Source organism: Oncorhynchus keta, chromosome 21, assembly GCF_023373465.1.
Source record: "Oncorhynchus keta strain PuntledgeMale-10-30-2019 chromosome 21, Oket_V2, whole genome shotgun sequence".
In the NCBI taxonomy this organism is placed as follows: Eukaryota; Metazoa; Chordata; class Actinopteri; order Salmoniformes; family Salmonidae; genus Oncorhynchus; species Oncorhynchus keta.
The window spans coordinates 38,823,265-38,846,535 of NC_068441.1; the positions used below are offsets into that span (position 1 = coordinate 38,823,265).

The following is a 23,271-nucleotide window of genomic DNA, read 5'->3' on the forward strand; positions in this document are numbered from 1 at the left end:
GTTGAGCGAGAGGTTGTTGTCCTGGCACCACACTGCCAGTCATGGGTGAACAGCGAGTACAGGAGGGGACTACGAACACACCCCTGAGGGGCCCCTGTCTTGAGGATCAGCATAGCAGATGTGTTGTAGCCTACCCTTACCACCTGGAGTTGGCCTGTCAGGAAGTCCAGGATCCAGTTGCAGAGGGAGGTGTTAAGTCCCAAGGTCCTTAGCTTAGTGATGAGCTTTTTGGGCACGATGGTGCTGAACGCTGAGCTGTAGTCAATGAACAGCATTCTCACACTCCTTTTGTCCAGGTGGGAAGGTGATTGAGTCATTGTGGATCCGGGGTGGCAGGGTAGCCTAGTGGTTAGAGCATTGGGCTAGTAATTGGAAGGTTGCAAGTTCAAATCCCTGAGCTGACAAGGTACAAATCTGTCGTTCTGCCCCTGAACAGGCAGTTAACCCACTGTTCCTAGGCCGTCATCGAAAATAAGAATTTGTTCTTAACTGACTTGCCTAGTTAAATAAAGGTAAAATAAAAATAAATCTATTGGGGTGCTATGCGAATTGGAGTGGGTCTAGGGTTTCCAGGATGATGGTGTTGATGTGAGCCATGAACAGCCTTTCAAAGCACTTCATGGTTACCAAATTTCCAAAATACAGGAAGGCATATTTATTCAATGCAAGTTCTTAAGCTTAAACTCGCAATTGCATCACATGCATTGTACAGTTGGCTAAACTCAGGTTGAATAATTGCATTATTATAATGCATATCATTAAAGCTGGAATCCTTAAATGGTGAAACTGCAACATCCATTTGAGATAGTGTAACTGTCGTGTCATGTAACATAGCATGTCCTCACCAGTGTCTGCACCATGTGGGGTCTCTGCAGCCGGAGGCTCTTGACGGTCTGGAAGACGTCAAGGATGGCCTCAGCTTTCACCCGCTCCAGGACCGTGCTCAGGGCACAGAAAGTCCCCGTCCGCCCCGCGCCCGCACTGTCACACACACACACACACACACAGGTTAGCTGTGGTTAGGCACACACACAAGATATGATAAAAGGTTAAAACACAAGGTGTAGGTTACCTGCAGTGGACAGTGATTGGGTGGTTGCCAGATTGTTGCTGCTGCTTCTGCACAGCAGCAATGATGTTGATCATGCCCTTCCCGTCACTGGGAATGCCCACTTCTGGCCAGCCATGGAAATGAAACTGTCTCACCGTACGAGCCTTGTTCTCCTAAAGAGTGAGAAAGGAAAGAGTAAGACAGGAAGAGACACGCCCAACACCAGTGTTTCCCAAAGGGATATTTTCAGCAGCGGTGGCAAAGTTAGCCTAGCGGGGTAGTGGCAGTCTTATGCTATCTGAGTGACTCAAATATTATTAGAAATCTATGACGGCCCCATGCCATGCTGAACATTTTTTGATTCTCCCCGTCTGTCTAGTTTTTATTTAGGCAGTTATTGGTTCTCAAAGATGATGTAAAATTATGATTTATGGGTGAAGGGGTAAACACTGCCCACACATACAAACACACACTGAAGAACCAAAGACTTGACTAATCAAATCTTGTTGACATTTGCTTGGGGTGTGTGTGTGCGTGTAGAGTTTTGAATGGGTTATGTTGACTGCTAGTGTTTTTCGAGGCGGCCTCTGTCCTCACCCTGTTGTTGGTGACCAGGAGGTCTCTAACAGTGTAGCTCTCACTCTCCTCCTCCTTCTTCAGCTCGATGGAGATGTCCCCACACACCATCACCCCATCACTGGGCCAGTACTGGGCACACTTCTCCTACAGAGAGAGGGGGGAAGAAAGCGAGAGAGAGGTAGATAGAGCCATTAAATTCTACAACCACCTAAAGGAAGCGATTCACAAACCTTCCATAACAAAGCCATCACAAACAGAGAGAACCTGGAGAAGAGTCCCTAAGCAAACTGGTCCTGGGGCTCTGTTCACAAACACAAACACACCCTACAGAGCCCCAGGACAACAGCACAACTAGACCCAACCAAATCATGAGAAAACAAAGATAATTACTTAACACATTGGAAAGAATTAACAAAAAACAGAGCAAACTAGAATGCTATTTGGCCCTACACAGAGAGTACACAGCGGCAGAATACCTGACCACTGTGACTGACCCAAAATTAAGGAAAGCTTTGACTATGTACAGACTCAGTGAGCATAGCCTTGCTATTGAGAAAGGCCGCCGTAGGCAGACATGGCTCTCAAGAGAAGACAGGCTATGTGCTCACTGCCCACAAAATGAGGTGGAAACTGAGCTGCACTTCCTAACCTCCTGCCCAATGTATGACCATATTAGAGAGACATATTTCCCCCAGATCACACAGATCCACAAAGAATTCGAAAACATATCCAATTTTGAAAAACTCCCATACCTACTGGGTGAAATTCCACAGTGTGCCATCACAGCAGCAAGATTTGTGACCTGTTGCCACGAGAAAAGGGCAACCAGTGAAGAACAAACACCATTGTAAATACAACCCATATTTATGCTTATTTATTTTATCTTGTGTCCTTTAATTATTTGTACATTGTGTGTATATATATATATATATATATATATATATATATATATATATATATATATATATATATATATATATAATATGACATTTGTAATGTCTTTACTGTTTTGAAACTGTTGTATGTGTAATGTTTACTGTTAATTTTTGTTGTTTTTCACTTTATATATTCACTTTGTATGTTGTCTACCTCACTTGCTTTGGCAATGTTAACACATGTTTCCCATGCCAATAAAGCCCTTGAATTGAATTGAATTGAATTGATAGAGGGAGATATTAGCAAGAGACAGACACTCACAGACAGACAGACAAAGGTAGCCTGGCGGGTTGGAGTGTTGGGCCAGTAACAAAGGCTGCTGGATCGAATCCCTGAGCTGACAAGGTAAATATCTGTCCTTCTGCCCCTGAGCAAAGCAGTTAACCCACTGTTCCCTGGGTGCCGAAGACGTGGATGTCGATTAAGGCAGCCCACCGCACCTCTCTGATTCAGAGATATTGGGTAAAATGCGGCAGACATATTTCAGTTGAATGCATTCAGTTGTACAACTGACTAGGTATCCCCTTTCCCAAAGATAAACAAAGAGAGAGAGAGGCAAGACAAAGATCTGATGGCACTCTGCAATCAGCTCCAGGAAGTATTTAAACTAACAGAGAATGATCCTCTAATCACGAGACAGAACCAGGAAACAGACCAATAAGGAGACATTTCTCTTCCAATCATTGTTCTCAGTAATAACATACTTTACTGGCATAACTGAGCTTAGCGAACACACTGTCGTCAGATTAGTTCAATGGCCCCCATCCTTCACTGTGCTCTCTCCTTTCTGCCCATCTCCTCCTTTCAATGGCCTCCATGCTCCCTCTCACACCGCTCTATCCCTCTCTACATGTTGTCTCTCTGTTGTGTCCTCCCTCCATACCTGTCCTCTCTCCTCCAGCTCAGTGAGCATGACTATGGAGCAGCTCTTCCACTCCCAGATCATCCTCCAGAAGTCTTCGATGGTGTGCTGCAGCGGGCCCTGGCTGGCCATGTACGAGTCCTTCTGACGGTACCCCTGGGCCAGACACAGGTAGAGATACGCAGAGGTTAGATGTGTACGCACACACACACACACACACACACACACACACACACACACACACACACACACACACACACACACACACACACACACACGGGTTTGTCTTCATTTGTACTATTATTTTCTACATTGTAGAATACTAGTGAAGACATCAAAACTATTAAATAACCCATGGAATATTGTAGTTACCAAAAAACTTTAAACAAATCAAAATGTATTTTATATTTGAGATACTTCAAAGTAGCCACCCTTTGCCTTGATGACAGCTTTGCACATGGCATTCTCTCAAACAGTTTCGTGAGCTAGTCACCTGGAATGCATTTCAATTAACAATTAAAAGTTAATTTGTGGATTTTTCTTTCTTCTCAATGCGTTTGAGCCAATCTGTTGTGTTGTGACATGGTAGGGGTGATATACAGAAGATATCCCTATTTGGTAAAATACCAAGTCCATATCATGGCAAGAACAGCTCAAATAAGCAAAGAAAAACAACAGTTTATCATTAATTTAAGAACTTTGAAAGTTTCTTCAAGTGCAGTTGAAAAACCATCAAGTGCTATGATGAAACTGGCTCTCATGAGGACCGCCACAGGAAAGGAAGACCCAGAGTTACCTCTGCTGAAGAGGATAAGTTCATTAGAGTTACCAGCCTCAGAAATTGCAGCCCAAATAAATGCTTTAGAGTTCAGGTAACATACACACCTCAACATCAACTGTTCAGAGGAGTGAATCAGGCCTTCATAGTCAAATTGCTGCAAAGAAATGACTACTAAAGGACACCAATAATAAGAAGAGACTTGCTTGGGCCAAGAAACACGAGCAATGGACATTAAACCGGTGTAAATCTCACCTTTGGTCTGAGGAGTCCAAAGATTTTTGGTTCCCACCGCCATGTTTTTGTGAGATGCATAGTAGGTGAAAGGATGATCTCTGCATGTGTGGTTCCCACCGTGAAGTGTGGAGGAGGTGTGATGATGACACTGTCAGTGATTTATTTAGAATTCAAGGCATACTTAACCAGCATGGCTACCACAGCATTCTGCAGCAATACGCCATCCCATCTGGTTTGCGCTTAGTGGGACTATCATTTGTTTTTCAACAGGACAATGCCCCGAAACCCCTCCATGCTGTGTAAGGGCTATTTGACCAAGAAGGAGAGTGATGGTGTGCTGCATCAGATGACCTGGCCTCCACAACCACCCGACATCAACCCAATTGAGATGGTTTGGGATGAGTTGGACGGAAGAGTGAAGGAAAAGCAGCCAACAAGTGCTCAGCATATGTGGGAACTCCTTCAAGACTGTTGGGAAAGCATTCCAGGTGACGCTGGTTGATAGAATGCCAAGCATATTCTACAATGTAGAAAATAGTAAAATGAAGATAAACCCTTGAATAAGTAGGTGTGTCCAAACTTTTGACTGGGACTGTACATAGGCACACACACGCGCCAGCTTAGCCATACACAACAACCACTATAGGATCCATTTCTGCCCGTATTAGACTCATCTCCTGTGTTGTGTAGATGTCTGTATTTGGATGTTTCTGTACACTAGGGGTCTACCCTTCCCAAAGGTCTCTACTGTATCATCACTATCATATCTCCTGATAGGCATCTCCTTACATTCATATTTGAGTCATTTAGCAGACACTCTTATCCAGAGAAACTTACAATAGTGAGTGCATACACCTTCGTACTGGTCCCCCATGGGAATCAAACCCACAACTCTGGCATTGCAAGCGCCACGCTGTACCAACTGAGTCACACGGGACCATCTTGTCACCTTTTATGTGAAGACGAACTTGTATATGTGCTAACGTTTTGTTCATTTGTCTCATTTTAAAAACACTCATCACAGGTGAAGTGAGCCATAATATGGTGTCGGTTTCACAGTTGTTTCGTCTACTCACGTCAATGAAGGAGGCGTTGACATAGTCCGTGTTCTCCTCCCCTCTCTTGACTGGGATGATCACTCTGTTGAACTCATCTACGAGACACCAACAAACAGGTTACATTACATGGAGTTATGTGACCGACTAGGTTTGAATACCAGACTGCATTAATCTGTGGAGCTAAAGCCTAGGAATTAGCTCAGGGAGGTTTGGAGCTGTGACTCACATGGGATGATCTGGAGAACTCGGTTCTTCTTCATGTTAGCTGGCAGGTTGCCTGTTCTCATCTTGTCGTTCTGGATCTTGATGGAAGTCAGCTTCTGTGTGGGGAGACAAAACCACTGGCTTGGCTCTCACACTCAGGGGAAAAAACACAACTAACAATTTAGCTCTCAGAGTGCTACTTCAATGGTTTAGATCTGGGACATATTCATTGGTCAACACCAAAGCAAAACATGTTGCAAGGAAAACAAAAACAAACATTTTCAGGTAGTCCCTCCCTTTTTAAATTTCAATGTATCAATTTCTTCCGCTAAATAAATATGATCCAGAGTCAAACGGATAGGCTGTCCAACATTTAAGCGTAGCTGAAGTGAGCTTGCGTAAGCTTTGTACTTTTGGGACTATTCCATTAGTTCCATTGTACCAGGCAAACTAAATCACCTTGAACTCCGCTTCCATGCCCCCACAGCCGGCGGCGGAGGGGGCGTAGAGCTTGGCCAGGTGGGACTCCAGGGAGGTCACCTCCAGCTCGGTGTCCCCATACAGATAGTGCTCCAGCATGGCCTGGAAGATGAACACGTACTGCATCTGTGGAGAGGGAGGGGGAAGAGAGAGGGGTAGGAGAGAGAGGGGGTGAGAGAGAAAGAGGGGGGGTAGGGGGGATAGAGAGTGGGTGAAAGAGAAATCGCTAAGACTTTTAGTGCACTTGTGATGCCCATATCATACATCCAGAAGAGGAGTCAGATGACAACACAACCTAAATGGGAAATAACCACATACCCTGAACACTGCCAGCATTGAGATTTGAATGGAAACCTGTTCATATAGTATATTGATATGAGTGTGTGATCTATCTCAGGTCAAGGTAATGTGGTCTTAGTCAGGTCAGGGTAATAATGTTATGTGATCTTGTTGTGATCTTGTGTTAGTCAGGGTTATAATGTTATGCGATTTTGTTGCAGTCTGAGTACTTTGTGGTCTTGTGTTGGTCAGGGTACTAATGAGTAATGGTTTGGGTCAAGGGTAAAAATGTGTACTGGTTTGAGTCAGGGTACTAATGAGTACAGGTTTGAGTCAGGGTACTAATGAGTACTGGTTTGGGTCAGGATAATAATGAGTACTGGTTTGGGTCAGGATAATAATGAGTACTGGTTTGGGTCAGGGTACTAATGAGTACTGGTTTGGGTCAGGGTACTAATGAGTACTGGTTTGGGTCAAGGGTAAAAATGAGTACAGGTTTGAGTCAGGGTACTAATGAGTACAGGTTTGAGTCAGGGTACTAATGAGTACTGGTTTGGGTCAGGATAATAATGAGTACTGGTTTGGGTCAGGGTAATAATGAGTACTGGTTTGGGTCAGGATCATAATGAGTTCTGGTTTGGGTCAGGGTAATAATGAGTACTGGTTTGGGTCAGGGTAATAATGAGTACTGGTTTGGGTCAGGGTAATAATGAGTACTGGTTTTGGTCAGGGTAATAATGAGTACTGGTTTGGGTCAGGGTAATAATGAGTACTGGTTTGGGTCATGATAATAATGAGTACTGGTTTGGGTCAGGGTAACAATGAGTACTGGTGTGGGTCAGGTTAATAATGAGTACTGGTGTGGGTCAGGGTAATAATGAGTACTGGTGTGGGTCAGGGTAATAATGAGTGCTGGTTTGGGTCAGGGTAATAATGAGTACTGGTTTGGGTCAGGGTAACAATGAGTACTGGTGTGGGTCAGGGTAATAATGAGTACTGGTTTGGGTCAAGGTAATAATGAGTACTGGTTTGGGTCAGGGTAATAATGAGTACTGGTTTGGGTCAGGGTAATAATGAGTACTGAATTGGGTCAGGGTAATAATGAGTACTGGTTTGGGTCAGGGTAATAATGAGTACTGGTTTGGGTCAGAGTAACGTTGTGGTTAGTGCTTGTTGCAGTCAGTTCAACTTACGTCTGTCTGGACCATTTGGCAGCGCTGGGCTCTGATACGTGTGACAAAGCCAAAGACGTCCACCTTTCTCTCGGTGTTCATCATGTCCAACATGGCATCTATCACTATGAAGGTACCTGTCCTCCCCACCCCCGCACTGACACACAGACAGAGAGGGAGAGACAGACAGGCAGACGGAGAGAGAGAGAGAGAGAGAGAGAGAGAGAGAGAGAGAGAGAGAGAGAGAGAGAGAGAGAGAGAGAGAGTCAGAAAAGAGCACGCACATAAAGATAGTATGTGGTATGTGACTGAACCTAGGGCATGTTAGCCCACCAAGCTTAAGCCTAGGCATTAGCTTGGCATCCTAAGCGTCACAGAACCACCTACACCAATAACACACTCACCTGCAGTGGACCACGATGGGGCCAGCGTACTGGGGGTTGCAGGTTTTGACCTTCTTGAGGAACTTGAGCATGCCGATGGGCGTGAAGGGGACGCCAAAGTCTGGCCAGCTGGTGAAGTGGAACTGGGTCACCAGCCGCTGAGGCTTCTTACCCCCCACATCCCCCACCTAGAGAGAGCGAGAGGTAGAGAAGGAGGGGTGTAGATGTAGAGACAGAGACACCATTAGTTTAACTGTTTTGGAGCATTATTCAAGACTAATGTTATCTTCAAATTTTTTTTTTTTTTACATTTTCACATGAGCTTTGCCATCAGTGTACCTGCTTGGTGTACATCCATATCACATGGGGTTGATAGATGGTGTTGTGAGAGGAGAAAACAAAACAAGAAAAAGAGAGGGGAAAGAGAACAGTCCCCGAGGAGAAAGAGGTGAGAAGACAAGTCCAGGGAAGACAGGAGAAGGAGAGAGGAAAAGGGAAGAGCATGGTACCTGTTGGATGCAGAACTTGCGGATGGTGTAGTCCACCAGCACCATCATGTCCTCCACAGAGACCCGGATGTTGCCGTAGGTCCAGCAGCCCTGGTCTGGCCAGTACTGGGCACACTTACACTGAGACACACAGAGAGATTGCCGCTGTATGGATTTCTTTCAAATGAAAAGAAACAAACACTCATAGTCGTACATTCATATGCCTTTTCACATTGCAAATTTGACATGCTTAACATACCCAATCTTCGTCATATAGCAACTACTATGAAAGACCTAGTAAAGGTCTGTTCAGAAGGGTGGAACATTACACAACAGTTCCAACAGATTTTGTACTGTGAAGAACATATTTTAAATGCATTTAATGTTGAGTAGGCAGTTGTGTCAATGGTTTTAATGAACTTTCTATTTGCAAAATTCTGAACCTTCCACCTTCCTGAACACACCTGTTGTCACCCCTCCCCCGCTCTGCCCTCCTTCTCCCCTACCTCTTTTCTTTCCTTCAGGTTGGTCACCATGACAATGGTGGCTGTGTTCTGTTCCCAGATCATTCTCCAGAAGTCGTTCACAGTCTCCTCCTTTGGCCCTGAGAGAGAGGGAGACATAAGATATTATAATCCACTGTTTATTATCATCGTTGATTTAATAAGTTCCTATATGTTTGCACAGGCAATGATATATGTGGTAATATTAACATGGCAATCACCACATTAGCCGATCCCAGTGGCTAGAGTAGCCTCTTTACCTTGAGCTGCAATGAACTTGTTCTTCTCTTGGTAACCCTGTGAACAACAGGAAGGCAGAAGAGGAAGAGTGTGAGAAAAATGTTTGATCGTTGAATAGGTGTAATGACTGTGTCTGTAATGTTAGGTAATGTTCTGATGTATCATCGATGTTTAATGACCAGGTCTTGCATTGTTAGGTAATGTTCTGATGTATCATCAATGTTTAATGACCAGGTCTTGCATTGTTAGGTAATGTTCTGATGTATCATCGATGTTTAATGACCAGGTCTTGCATTGTTAGGTAATGTTCTGATGTATCATCGATGTTTAATGACCAGGTCTTGCATTGTTAGGTAATGTTCTGATGTATCATCGATGTTTAATGACCAGGTCTTGCATTGTTAGGTAATGTTCTGATGTATCATCGATGTTTAATGACCAGGTCTTGCATTGTTAGGTAATGTTCTGATGTATCATCAATGTTTAATGACCTTGTCTTGCATTGTTAGGTAATGTTCTGATGGATCATCGATGTTTAATGACCTTGTCTTGCATTGTTAGGTAATGTTCTGCTGTATCATCGATGTTTAATGACCTTGTCTTGCATTGTTAGGTAATGTTCTGATGTATCATCAATGTTTAATGACCAGGTCTTGCATTGTTAGGTAATGTTCTGATGTATCATCGATGTTTAATGACCTTGTCTTGCATTGTTAGGTAATGTTCTGATGTATCATCGATGTTTAATGACCTTGTCTTGCATTGTTAGGTAATATTCTGATGTATGATCGATGTTTAATGACCAGGTCTTGCATTGTTAGGTAATGTTCTGATGTATCATCAATGTTTAATGACCTTGTCTTGCATTGTTAGGTAATGTTCTGATGTATCATCGATGTTTAATGACCTTGTCTTGCATTGTTAGGTAATGTTCTGATGTATCATCGATGTTTAATGACCAGGTCTTGCATTGTTAGGTAATGTTCTGATGTATCATCAATGTTTAATGACCAGGTCTTGCATTGTTAGGTAATGTTCTGATGTATCATCAATGTTTAATGACCAGGTCTTGCATTGTTAAGTAATGTTCTGATGTATCATCGATGTTTAATGACCAGGTCTTGCATTGTTAGGTAATGTTCTGATGTATCATCAATGTTTAATGACCAGGTCTTGCATTGTTAGGTAATGTTCTGATGTATCATCGATGTTTAATGACCAGGTCTTGCATTGTTAGGTAATGTTCTGATGTATCATCGATGTTTAATGACCTTGTCTTGCATTGTTAGGTAATATTCTGATGTATGATCGATGTTTAATGACCAGGTCTTGCATTGTTAGGTAATGTTCTGATGTATCATCAATGTTTAATGACCTTGTCTTGCATTGTTAGGTAATGTTCTGATGTATCATCGATGTTTAATGACCTTGTCTTGCATTGTTAGGTAATGTTCTGATGTATCATCGATGTTTAATGACCAGGTCTTGCATTGTTAGGTAATGTTCTGATGTATCATCGATGTTTAATGACCAGGTCTTGCATTGTTAGGTAATGTTCTGATGTATCATCGATGTTTAATGACCAGGTCTTGCATTGTTAGGTAATGTTCTGATGTATCATCGATGTTTAATGACCTTGTCTTGCATTGTTAGGTAATGTTCTGATGTATCATCGATGTTTAATGACCAGGTCTTGCATTGTTAGGTAATGTTCTGCTGTATCATCGATGTTTAATGACCTTGTCTTGCATTGTTAGGTAATGTTCTGATGTATCATCATGTTTAATGACCAGGTCTTGCATTGTTAGGTAATGTTCTGATGTATCATCGATGTTTAATGACCTTGTCTTGCTTTGTTAGGTAATGTTCTGATGTATCATCAATGTTTAATGACCTTGTCTTGCATTGTTAGGTAATGTTCTGATGTATCATCGATGTTTAATGACCTTGTCTTGCATTGCTAGGTAATGTTCTGATGTATCATCGATGTTTAATGACCTCTTGCATTGTTAGGTAATGTTCTGATGTATCATCGATGTTTAATGACCAGGTCTTGCATTGTTAGGTAATGTTCTGCTGTATCATCGATGTTTAATGACCTTGTCTTGCATTGTTAGGTAATGTTCTGATGTATCATCGATGTTTAATGACCAGGTCTTGCATTGTTAGGTAATGTTCTGATGTATCATCAATGTTTAATGACCTTGTCTTGCATTGTTAGGTAATGTTCTGATGTATCATCGATGTTTAATGACCTTGTCTTGCATTGTTAGGTAATATTCTGATGTATGATCGATGTTTAATGACCAGGTCTTGCATTGTTAGGTAATGTTCTGATGTATCATCAATGTTTAATGACCTTGTCTTGCATTGTTAGGTAATGTTCTGATGTATCATCGATGTTTAATGACCTTGTCTTGCATTGTTAGGTAATGTTCTGATGTATCATCGATGTTTAATGACCTGGTCTTGCATTGTTAGGTAATGTTCTGATGTATCATCGATGTTTAATGACCAGGTCTTGCATTGTTAGGTAATGTTCTGATGTATCATCAATGTTTAATGACCAGGTCTTGCATTGTTAAGTAATGTTCTGATGTATCATCGATGTTTAATGACCAGGTCTTGCATTGTTAGGTAATGTTCTGATGTATCATCAATGTTTAATGACCAGGTCTTGCATTGTTAGGTAATGTTCTGATGTATCATCGATGTTTAATGACCAGGTCTTGCATTGTTAGGTAATGTTCTGATGTATCATCGATGTTTAATGACCTTGTCTTGCATTGTTAGGTAATATTCTGATGTATGATCGATGTTTAATGACCAGGTCTTGCATTGTTAGGTAATGTTCTGATGTATCATCAATGTTTAATGACCTTGTCTTGCATTGTTAGGTAATGTTCTGATGTATCATCGATGTTTAATGACCTTGTCTTGCATTGTTAGGTAATGTTCTGATGTATCATCGATGTTTAATGACCAGGTCTTGCATTGTTAGGTAATGTTCTGATGTATCATCAATGTTTAATGACCAGGTCTTGCATTGTTAGGTAATGTTCTGATGTATCATCGATGTTTAATGACCAGGTCTTGCATTGTTAGGTAATGTTCTGATGTATCATCGATGTTTAATGACCTTGTCTTGCATTGTTAGGTAATGTTCTGATGTATCATCGATGTTTAATGACCAGGTCTTGCATTGTTAGGTAATGTTCTGCTGTATCATCGATGTTTAATGACCTTGTCTTGCATTGTTAGGTAATGTTCTGATGTATCATCAATGTTTAATGACCAGGTCTTGCATTGTTAGGTAATGTTCTGATGTATCATCGATGTTTAATGACCTTGTCTTGCTTTGTTAGGTAATGTTCTGATGTATCATCAATGTTTAATGACCTTGTCTTGCATTGTTAGGTAATGTTCTGATGTATCATCGATGTTTAATGACCTTGTCTTGCATTGCTAGGTAATGTTCTGATGTATCATCGATGTTTAATGACCTTGTCTTGCATTGTTAGGTAATGTTCTGATGTATCATCGATGTTTAATGACCAGGTCTTGCATTGTTAGGTAATGTTCTGCTGTATCATCGATGTTTAATGACCTTGTCTTGCATTGTTAGGTAATGTTCTGATGTATCATCGATGTTTAATGACCAGGTCTTGCATTGTTAGGTAATGTTCTGATGTATCATCAATGTTTAATGACCTTGTCTTGCATTGTTAGGTAATGTTCTGCTGTATCATCGATGTTTAATGACCAGGTCTTGCATTGTTAGGTAATGTTCTGATGTATCATCAATGTTTAATGACCAGGTCTTGCATTGTTAGGTAATGTTCTGATGTATCATCGATGTTTAATGACCAGGTCTTGCATTGTTAGGTAATGTTCTGATGTATCATCGATGTTTAATGACCAGGTCTTGCATTGTTAGGTAATGTTCTGATGTATCATCGATGTTTAATGACCTTGTCTTGCATTGTTAGGTAATGTTCTGATGTATCATCAATGTTTAATGACCAGGTCTCTTGCATTGTTAGGTAATGTTCTGATGTATCATCTATGTTTAATGACCTTGTCTTGCATTGTTAGGTAATGTTCTGATGTATCATCGATGTTTAATGACCTTGTCTTGCATTGTTAGGTAATGTTCTGATGTATCATCGATGTTTAATGACCTTGTCTTGCATTGTTAGGTAATGTTCTGATGTATCATCAATGTTTAATGACCAGGTCTTGCATTGTTAGGTAATGTTCTGATGTATCATCGATGTTTAATGACCTTGTCTTGCATTGTTAGGTAATGTTCTGCTGTATCATCGATGTTTAATGACCTTGTCTTGCATTGTTAGGTAATGTTCTGATGTATCATCGATGTTTAATGACCAGGTCTTGCATTGTTAGGTAATGTTCTGATGTATCATCAATGTTTAATGACCTTGTCTTGCATTGTTTAATGTTCTGCTGTATCATCGATGTTTAATGACCAGGTCTTGCATTGTTAGGTAATGTTCTGATGTATCATCGATGTTTAATGACCTTGTCTTGCTTTGTTAGGTAATGTTCTGATGTATCATCGATGTTTAATGACCTTGTCTTGCATTGTTAGGTAATGTTCTGATGTATCATCAATGTTTAATGACCTCGTCTTGCATTGTTAGGTAATGTTCTGCTGTATCATCGATGTTTAATGACCAGGTCTTGCATTGTTAGGTAATGTTCTGATGTATCATCAATGTTTAATGACCTTGTCTTGCATTGTTAGGTAATGTTCTGCTGTATCATCGATGTTTAATGACCAGGTCTTGCATTGTTAGGTAATGTTCTGATGTATCATCGATGTTTAATGACCTTGTCTTGCATTGTTAGGTAATGTTCTGCTGTATCATCGATGTTTAATGACCAGGTCTTGCATTGTTAGGTAATGTTCTGATGTATCATCGATGTTTAATGACCAGGTCTTGCATTGTTAGGTAATGTTCTGATGTATCATCGATGTTTAATGACCTTGTCTTGCATTGTTAGGTAATGTTCTGATGTATCATCAATGTTTAATGACCAGGTCTCTTGCATTGTTAGGTAATGTTCTGATGTATCATCTATGTTTAATGACCTTGTCTTGCATTGTTAGGTAATGTTCTGATGTATCATCGATGTTTAATGACCTTGTCTTGCATTGTTAGGTAATGTTCTGATGTATCATCGATGTTTAATGACCTTGTCTTGCATTGTTAGGTAATGTTCTGATGTATCATCAATGGTTAATGACCAGGTCTTGCATTGTTAGGTAATGTTCTGATGTATCATCGATGTTTAATGACCTTGTCTTGCATTGTTAGGTAATGTTCTGATGTATCATCGATGTTTAATGACCTTGTCTTGCATTGTTAGGTAATGTTCTGATGTATCATCGATGTTTAATGACCAGGTCTTGCATTGTTAGGTAATGTTCTGATGTATCATCGATGTTTAATGACCTTGTCTTGCATTGTTAGGTAATGTTCTGCTGTATCATCGATGTTTAATGACCAGGTCTTGCATTGTTAGGTAATGTTCTGATGTATCATCGATGTTTAATGACCTTGTCTTGCATTGTTAGGTAATGTTCTGATGTATCATCGATGTTTAATGACCTTGTCTTGCATTGTTAGGTAATGTTCTGATGTATCATCGATGTTTAATGACCAGGTCTTGCATTGTTAGGTAATGTTCTGATGTTTAATGACCAGGTCTTGCATTGTTAGGTAATGTTCTGCTGTATCATCGATGTTTAATGACCAGGTCTTGCATTGTTAGGTAATGTTCTGCTGTATCATCGATGTTTAATGACCAGGTCTTGCATTGTTAGGTAATGTTCTGATGTATCATCAATGTTTAATGACCTTGTCTTGCATTGTTAGGTAATGTTCTGCTGTATCATCGATGTTTAATGACCAGGTCTTGCATTGTTAGGTAATGTTCTGATGTATCATCGATGTTTAATGACCAGGTCTTGCATTGTTAGGTAATGTTCTGATGTATCATCGATGTTTAATGACCAGGTCTTGCATTGTTAGGTAATGTTCTGATGTATCATCGATGTTTAATGACCAGGTCTTGCATTGTTAGGTAATGTTCTGATGTATCATCGATGTTTAATGACCTTGTCTTGCATTGTTAGGTAATGTTCTGATGTATCATCAATGTTTAATGACCAGGTCTCTTGCATTGTTAGGTAATGTTCTGATGTATCATCTATGTTTAATGACCTTGTCTTGCATTGTTAGGTAATGTTCTGATGTATCATCAATGTTTAATGACCTTGTCTTGCATTGTTAGGTAATGTTCTGCTGTATCATCGATGTTTAATGACCAGGTCTTGCATTGTTAGGTAATGTTCTGATGTATCATCAATGTTTAATGACCAGGTCTTGCATTGTTAGGTAATGTTCTGATGTATCATCGATGTTTAATGACCTTGTCTTGCATTGTTAGGTAATGTTCTGATGTATCATCGATGTTTAATGACCTTGTCTTACATTGTTAGGTAATGTTCTGATGTATCATCGATGTTTAATGACCAGGTCTTGCATTGTTAGGTAATGTTCTGATGTATCATCGATGTTTAATGACCTTGTCTTGCATTGTTAGGTAATGTTCTGCTGTATCATCGATGTTTAATGACCAGGTCTTGCATTGTTAGGTAATGTTCTGATGTATCATCGATGTTTAATGACCTTGTCTTGCATTGTTAGGTAATGTTCTGATGTATCATCGATGTTTAATGACCTTGTCTTGCATTGTTAGGTAATGTTCTGATGTATCATCGATGTTTAATGACCAGGTCTTGCATTGTTAGGTAATGTTCTGATGTTTAATGACCAGGTCTTGCATTGTTAGGTAATGTTCTGCTGTATCATCGATGTTTAATGACCAGGTCTTGCATTGTTAGGTAATGTTCTGCTGTATCATCGATGTTTAATGACCTTGTCTTGCATTGTTAGGTAATGTTCTGATGTATCATCGATGTTTAATGACCTTGTCTTGCATTGTTAGGTAATATTCTGATGTATGATCGATGTTTAATGACCAGGTCTTGCATTGTTAGGTAATGTTCTGATGTATCATCAATGTTTAATGACCTTGTCTTGCATTGTTAGGTAATGTTCTGATGTATCATCAATGTTTAATGACCAGGTCTTGCATTGTTAGGTAATGTTCTGATGTATCATCGATGTTTAATGACCAGGTCTTGCATTGTTAGGTAATGTTCTGCTGTATCATCGATGTTTAATGACCAGGTCTTGCATTGTTAGGTAATGTTCTGATGTATCATCGATGTTTAATGACCAGGTCTTGCATTGTTAGGTAATGTTCTGATGTATCATCGATGTTTAATGACCTTGTCTTGCATTGTTAGGTAATGTTCTGATGTATCATCAATGTTTAATGACCAGGTCTTGCATTGTTAGGTAATGTTCTGCTGTATCATCGATGTTTAATGACCTTGTCTTGCATTGTTAGGTAATGTTCTGATGTATCATCAATGTTTAATGACCAGGTCTTGCATTGTTAGGTAATGTTCTGATGTATCATCGATGTTTAATGACCTTGTCTTGCTTTGTTAGGTAATGTTCTGATGTATCATCGATGTTTAATGACCTTGTCTTGCATTGTTAGGTAATGTTCTGATGTATCATCGATGTTTAATGACCTTGTCTTGCATTGTTAGGTAATGTTCTGATGTATCATCGATGTTTAATGACCAGGTCTTGCATTGTTAGGTAATGTTCTGATGTTTAATGACCAGGTCTTGCATTGTTAGGTAATGTTCTGCTGTATCATCGATGTTTAATGACCAGGTCTTGCATTGTTAGGTAATGTTCTGCTGTATCATCGATGTTTAATGACCTTGTCTTGCATTGTTAGGTAATGTTCTGATGTATCATCGATGTTTAATGACCTTGTCTTGCATTGTTAGGTAATGTTCTGATGTATCATCGATCTTGCATTTTAAATGACCAGGTCTTGCATTGTTAGGTAATGTTCTGATGTATCATCATGTTTAATGACCAGGTCTTGCATTGTTAGGTAATGTTCTGCTGTATCATCGATGTTTAATGACCAGGTCTTGCATTGTTAGGTAATGTTCTGATGTATCATCGATGTTTAATGACCAGGTCTTGCATTGTTAGGTAATGTTCTGATGTATCATCGATGTTTAATGACCTTGTCTTGCATTGTTAGGTAATGTTCTGATGTATCATCAATGTTTAATGACCAGGTCTTGCATTGTTAGGTAATGTTCTGCTGTATCATCGATGTTTAATGACCTTGTCTTGCATTGTTAGGTAATGTTCTGATGTATCATCAATGTTTAATGACCAGGTCTTGCATTGTTAGGTAATGTTCTGATGTATCATCGATGTTTAATGACCTTGTCTTGCTTTGTTAGGTAATGTTCTGATGTATCATCGATGTTTAATGACCTTGTCTTGCATTGTTAGGTAATGTTCTGATGTATCATCGATGTTTAATGACCTTGTCTTGCTTTGTTAGGTAATGTTCTGATGTATCATCGATGTTTAATGACCTTGTCTTGCATTGTTAGGTAATGTTCTGATGTATCATCGATGTTTAATGACCTTGTCTTGCATTGTTAGGTAATGTTCTGATGTATCATCAATGTTTAATGACCAGGTCTCTTGCATTGTTAGGTAATGTTCTGATGTATCATCAATGTTTAATGACCAGGTCTTGCATTGTTAGGTAATGTTCTGCTGCATCATCGATGTTTAATGACCTTGTCTTGCATTGTTAGGTAATGTTCTGATGTATCATCGATGTTTAATGACCAGGTCTTGCATTGTTAGGTAATGTTCTGATGTATCATCGATGTTTAATGACCTTGTCTTGCTTTGTTAGGTAATGTTCTGATGTATCATCGATGTTTAATGACCTTGTCTTGCATTGTTAGGTAATGTTCTGATGTATCATCGATGTTTAATGACCTTGTCTTGCATTGTTAGGTAATGTTCTGATGTATCATCGATGTTTAATGACCTTGTCTTGCATTGTTAGGTAATGTTCTGCTGTATCATCGATGTTTAATGACCAGGTCTTGCATTGTTAGGTAATGTTCTGATGTATCATCGATGTTTAATGACCTTGTCTTGCATTGTTAGGTAATGTTCTGATGTATCATCGATGTTTAATGACCTTGTCTTGCATTGTTAGGTAATGTTCTGCTGTATCATCTTGCATTGATGTTTAATGACCAGGTCTTGCATTGTTAGGTAATGTTCTGCTGTATCATCGATGTTTAATGACCAGGTCTTGCATTGTTAGGTAATGTTCTGCTGTATCATCGATGTTTAATGACCTTGTCTTGCATTGTTAGGTAATGTTCTGATGTATCATCGATGTTTAATGACCAGGTCTTGCATTGTTAGGTAATGTTCTGATGTTTAATGACCAGGTCTTGATGTTTAATGACCAGGTCTTGCATTGTTAGGTAATGTTCTGCTGTATCATCGATGTTTAATGACCAGGTCTTGCATTGTTAGGTAATGTTCTGCTGTATCATCGATGTTTAATGACCAGATCTTGCATTGTTAGGTAATGTTCTGATGTATCATCGATGTTTAATGACCAGGTCTTGCATTGTTAGGTAATGTTCTGCTGTATCATCGATGTTTAATGACCTTGTCTTGCATTGTTAGGTAATGTTCTGCTGTATCATCGATGTTTAATGACCAGGTCTTGCATTGTTAGGTAATGTTCTGATGTATCATCGATGTTTAATGACCTTGTCTTGCATTGTTAGGTAATGTTCTGATGTATCATCGATGTTTAATGACCTTGTCTTGCATTGTTAGGTAATGTTCTGCTGTATCATCGATGTTTAATGACCAGGTCTTGCATTGTTAGGTAATGTTCTGATGTATCATCGATGTTTAATGACCTTGTCTTGCATTGTTAGGTAATGTTCTGATGTATCATCGATGTTTAATGACCAGGTCTTGCATTGTTAGGTAATGTTCTGATGTATCATCGATGTTTAATGACCTTGTCATTGCATTGTTAGGTAATGTTCTGCTGTATCATCGATGTTTAATGACCAGGTCTTGCATTGTTAGGTAATGTTCTGCTGTATCATCGATGTTTAATGACCTTGTCTTGCATTGTTAGGTAATGTTCTGATGTATCATTAATGACCAGGTCTTGCATTGTTAGGTAATGTTCTGATGTATCATCGATGTTTAATGACCAGGTCTTGCATTGTTAGGTAATGTTCTGCTGTATCATCGATGTTTAATGACCAGGTCTTGCATTGTTAGGTATTGTTCTGCTGTATCATCGATGTTTAATGACCAGGTCTTGCATTGTTAGGTAATGTTCTGATGTATCATCGATGTTTAATGACCTTGTCTTGTATTGTTAGGTAATGTTCTGATGTATCATTGATGTTTAATGACCAGGTCTTGCATTGTTAGGTAATGTTCTGCTGTGTCATCGATGTTTAATGACCTTGTCTTGCATTGTTAGGTAATGTTCTGATGTATCATCGATGTTTAATGACCTTGTCTTGCTTTGTTAGGTAATGTCTTGTTTAATGACCTTGTCTTGCATTGTTAGGTAATGTTCTGATGTATCATCGATGTTTAATGACCAGGTCTTGCATTGTTAGGTAATGTTCTGATGTATCATCGATGTTTAATGACCTTGTCTTGCATTGTTAGGTAATGTTCTGATGTATCATCGATGTTTAATGACCTTGTCTTGCATTGTTAGGTAATGTTCTGATGTATCATCGATGTTTAATGACCTTGTCTTGCATTGTTAGGTAATGTTCTGCTGTATCATCGATGTTTAATGACCAGGTCTTGCATTGTTAGGTAATGTTCTGCTGTATCATCGATGTTTAATGACCAGGTCTTGCATTGTTAGGTAATGTTCTGTATCATCGTGTTTAATCCTTGTCTTGTATTGTTAGGTAATGTTCTGATGTTCATATGTTTAATGACCAGGTCTTGCATTGTTAGGTAATGTTCTGCTGTATCATCGATGTTTAATGACCTTGTCTTGCATTGTTAGGTAATGTTCTGATGTATCATCGATGTTTAATGACCTTGTCTTGCTTTGTTAGGTAATGTTCTGCTGTATCATCGATGTTTAATGACCTTGTCTTGCATTGTTAGGTAATGTTCTGATGTATCATCGATGTTTAATGACCTTGTCTTGCATTGTTAGGTAATGTTCTGATGTATCATCGATGTTTAATGACCTTGTCTTGCATTGTTAGGTAATGTTCTGATGTATCATCGATGTTTAATGACCTTGTCTTGCATTGTTAGGTAATGTTCTGATGTATCATCGATGTTTAATGACCTTGTCTTGCATTGTTAGGTAATGTTCTGCTGTATCATCGATGTTTAATGACCAGGTCTTGCATTGTTAGGTAATGTTCTGATGTATCATCGATGTTTAATGACCAGGTCTTGCATTGTTAGGTAATGTTCTGCTGTATCATCGATGTTTAATGACCAGGTCTTGCATTGTTAGGTAATGTTCTGGTATCATCATGTTTAATGACCAGGTCTTGCATGTTATAATGTTCTGCTGTATCATCGATGTTTAATGACCAGGTCTTGCATTGTTAGGTAATGTTCTGCTGTATCATCGATGTTTAATGACCAGGTCTTGCATTGTTAGGTAATGTTCTGCTGTATCATCGATGTTTAATGACCAGGTCTTGCATTGTTAGGTAATGTTCTGATGTATCATCGATGTTTAATGACCAGGTCTTGCATTGTTAGGTAATGTTCTGCTGTATCATCGATGTTTAATGACCAGGTCTTGCATTGTTAGGTAATGTTCTGCTGTATCATCGATGTTTAATGACCAGGTCTTGCATTGTTAGGTAATGTTCTGATGTATCATCGATGTTTAATGACCAGGTCTTGCATTGTTAGGTAATGTTCTGCTGTATCATCGATGTTTAATGACCTTGTCTTGCATTGTTAGGTAATGTTCTGATGTATCATCGATGTTTAATGACCTTGTCTTGCATTGTTAGGTAATGTTCTGATGTATCATCGATGTTTAATGACCAGGTCTTGCATTGTTAGGTAATGTTCTGATGTATCATCGATGTTTAATGACCTTGTCTTGCATTGTTAGGTAATGTTCTGATGTATCATCGATGTTTAATGACCTTGTCTTGCATTGTTAGGTAATGTTCTGCTGTATCATCGATGTTTAATGACCAGGTCTTGCATTGTTAGGTAATGTTCTGCTGTATCATCGATGTTTAATGACCAGGTCTTGCATTGTTAGGTAATGTTCTGCTGTATCATCGATGTTTAATGACCAGGTCTTGCATTGTTAGGTAATGTTCTGCTGTATCATCGATGTTTAATGACCAGGTCTTGCATTGTTAGGTAATGTTCTGCTGTATCATCGATGTTTAATGACCAGGTCTTGCATTGTTAGGTAATGTTCTGATGTATCATCGATGTTTAATGACCAGGTCTTGCATTGTTAGGTAATGTTCTGCTGTATCATCGATGTTTAATGACCAGGTCTTGCATTGTTAGGTAATGTTCTGCTGTATCATCGATGTTTAATGACCAGGTCTTGCATTGTTAGGTAATGTTCTGCTGTATCATCGATGTTTAATGACCAGGTCTTGCATTGTTAGGTAATGTTCTGCTGTATCATCGATGTTTAATGACCAGGTCTTGCATTGTTAGGTAATGTTCTGCTGTATCATCGATGTTTAATGACCAGGTCTTGCATTGTTAGGTAATGTTCTGATGTATCATCGATGTTTAATGACCAGGTCTTGCATTGTTAGGTAATGTTCTGCTGTATCATCGATGTTTAATGACCAGGTCTTGCATTGTTAGGTAATGTTCTGCTGTATCATCGATGTTTAATGACCAGGTCTTGCATTGTTAGGTAATGTTCTGCTGTATCATCGATGTTTAATGACCAGGTCTTGCATTGTTAGGTAATGTTCTGCTGTATCATCGATGTTTAATGACCAGGTCTTGCATTGTTAGGTAATGTTCTGCTGTATCATCGATGTTTAATGACCAGGTCTTGCATTGTTAGGTAATGTTCTGATGTATCATCGATGTTTAATGACCAGGTCTTGCATTGTTAGGTAATGTTCTGCTGTATCATCGATGTTTAATGACCAGGTCTTGCATTGTTAGGTAATGTTCTGCTGTATCATCGATGTTTAATGACCAGGTCTTGCATTGTTAGGTAATGTTCTGATGTATCATCGATGTTTAATGACCAGGTCTTGCATTGTTAGGTAATGTTCTGCTGTATCATCGATGTTTAATGACCTTGTCTTGCATTGTTAGGTAATGTTCTGCTGTATCATCGATGTTTAATGACCAGGTCTTGCATTGTTAGGTAATGTTCTGATGTATCATCGATGTTTAATGACCTTGTCTTGCATTGTTAGGTAATGTTCTGATGTATCATCGATGTTTAATGACCAGGTCTTGCATTGTTAGGTAATGTTCTGCTGTATCATCGATGTTTAATGACCAGGTCTTGCATTGTTAGGTAATGTTCTGATGTATCATCGATGTTTAATGACCAGGTCTTGCATTGTTAGGTAATGTTCTGATGTATCATCGATGTTTAATGACATTGTCTTGCATTGTTAGGTAATGTTCTGCTGTATCATCGATATGTTTAATGACCAGGTCTTGCATTGTTAGGTAATGTTCTGATGTATCATCGATGTTTAATGACCTTGTCTTGCATTGTTAGGTAATGTTCTGCTGTATCATCGATGTTTAATGACCAGGTCTTGCATTGTTAGGTAATGTTCTGATGTATCATCGATGTTTAATGACCTTGTCTTGCATTGTTAGGTAATGTTCTGCTGTATCATCGATGTTTAATGACCAGGTCTTGCATTGTTAGGTAATGTTCTGATGTATCATCGAATGACCTTGTCTTAGGTGTTCTGCTGTATCATCGATGTTTAATGACCAGGTCTTGCATTGTTA

General features: G+C 39.4%; 1 protein-coding gene and 1 long non-coding RNA gene across 10 annotated transcripts in view; one reads left to right on the forward strand and one right to left on the reverse strand.

Annotated features, from left to right (window-relative positions):
• LOC118376202 (receptor-type tyrosine-protein phosphatase alpha-like) overlaps positions 1-23,271 on the reverse strand; it is a 104,461-nt gene that overhangs the window by 6,755 nt on the left and 74,435 nt on the right. For 3 of the 5 annotated variants that reach the window (XM_052473925.1, XM_052473922.1, XM_052473923.1), the window contains 12 exons: positions 9,271-9,307; positions 9,014-9,111; positions 8,529-8,684; positions 8,041-8,207; positions 7,658-7,793; positions 6,165-6,311; positions 5,728-5,821; positions 5,520-5,596; positions 3,450-3,584; positions 1,649-1,774; positions 1,073-1,224; positions 846-981 (listed from right to left, as the gene is read on the reverse strand). In XM_052473925.1, the coding sequence (XP_052329885.1) occupies positions 846-981; positions 1,073-1,224; positions 1,649-1,774; positions 3,450-3,584; positions 5,520-5,596; positions 5,728-5,821; positions 6,165-6,311; positions 7,658-7,793; positions 8,041-8,207; positions 8,529-8,684; positions 9,014-9,111; positions 9,271-9,307 (1,461 nt within the window). The remainder of the gene's footprint in view (positions 1-845; positions 982-1,072; positions 1,225-1,648; positions 1,775-3,449; positions 3,585-5,519; positions 5,597-5,727; positions 5,822-6,164; positions 6,312-7,657; positions 7,794-8,040; positions 8,208-8,528; positions 8,685-9,013; positions 9,112-9,270; positions 9,308-23,271) is intronic. The other 2 variants (XM_052473924.1, XM_052473926.1) reach the window with 2 other exon arrangements.
• On the forward strand, positions 9,315-17,171 carry LOC127910370 (uncharacterized). Of its 5 annotated transcripts, none has more exons than XR_008074557.1 (5): positions 10,182-10,316; positions 10,473-10,680; positions 11,873-12,184; positions 12,237-12,303; positions 16,237-17,171. It is a non-coding gene; the product is annotated as an uncharacterized LOC127910370 (long non-coding RNA). The 5 variants fall into 5 exon arrangements; XR_008074558.1 differs by lacking the exon at positions 12,237-12,303 and adding an exon at positions 13,017-13,083; XR_008074556.1 differs by lacking the exons at positions 12,237-12,303; positions 16,237-17,171 and adding an exon at positions 13,017-13,675.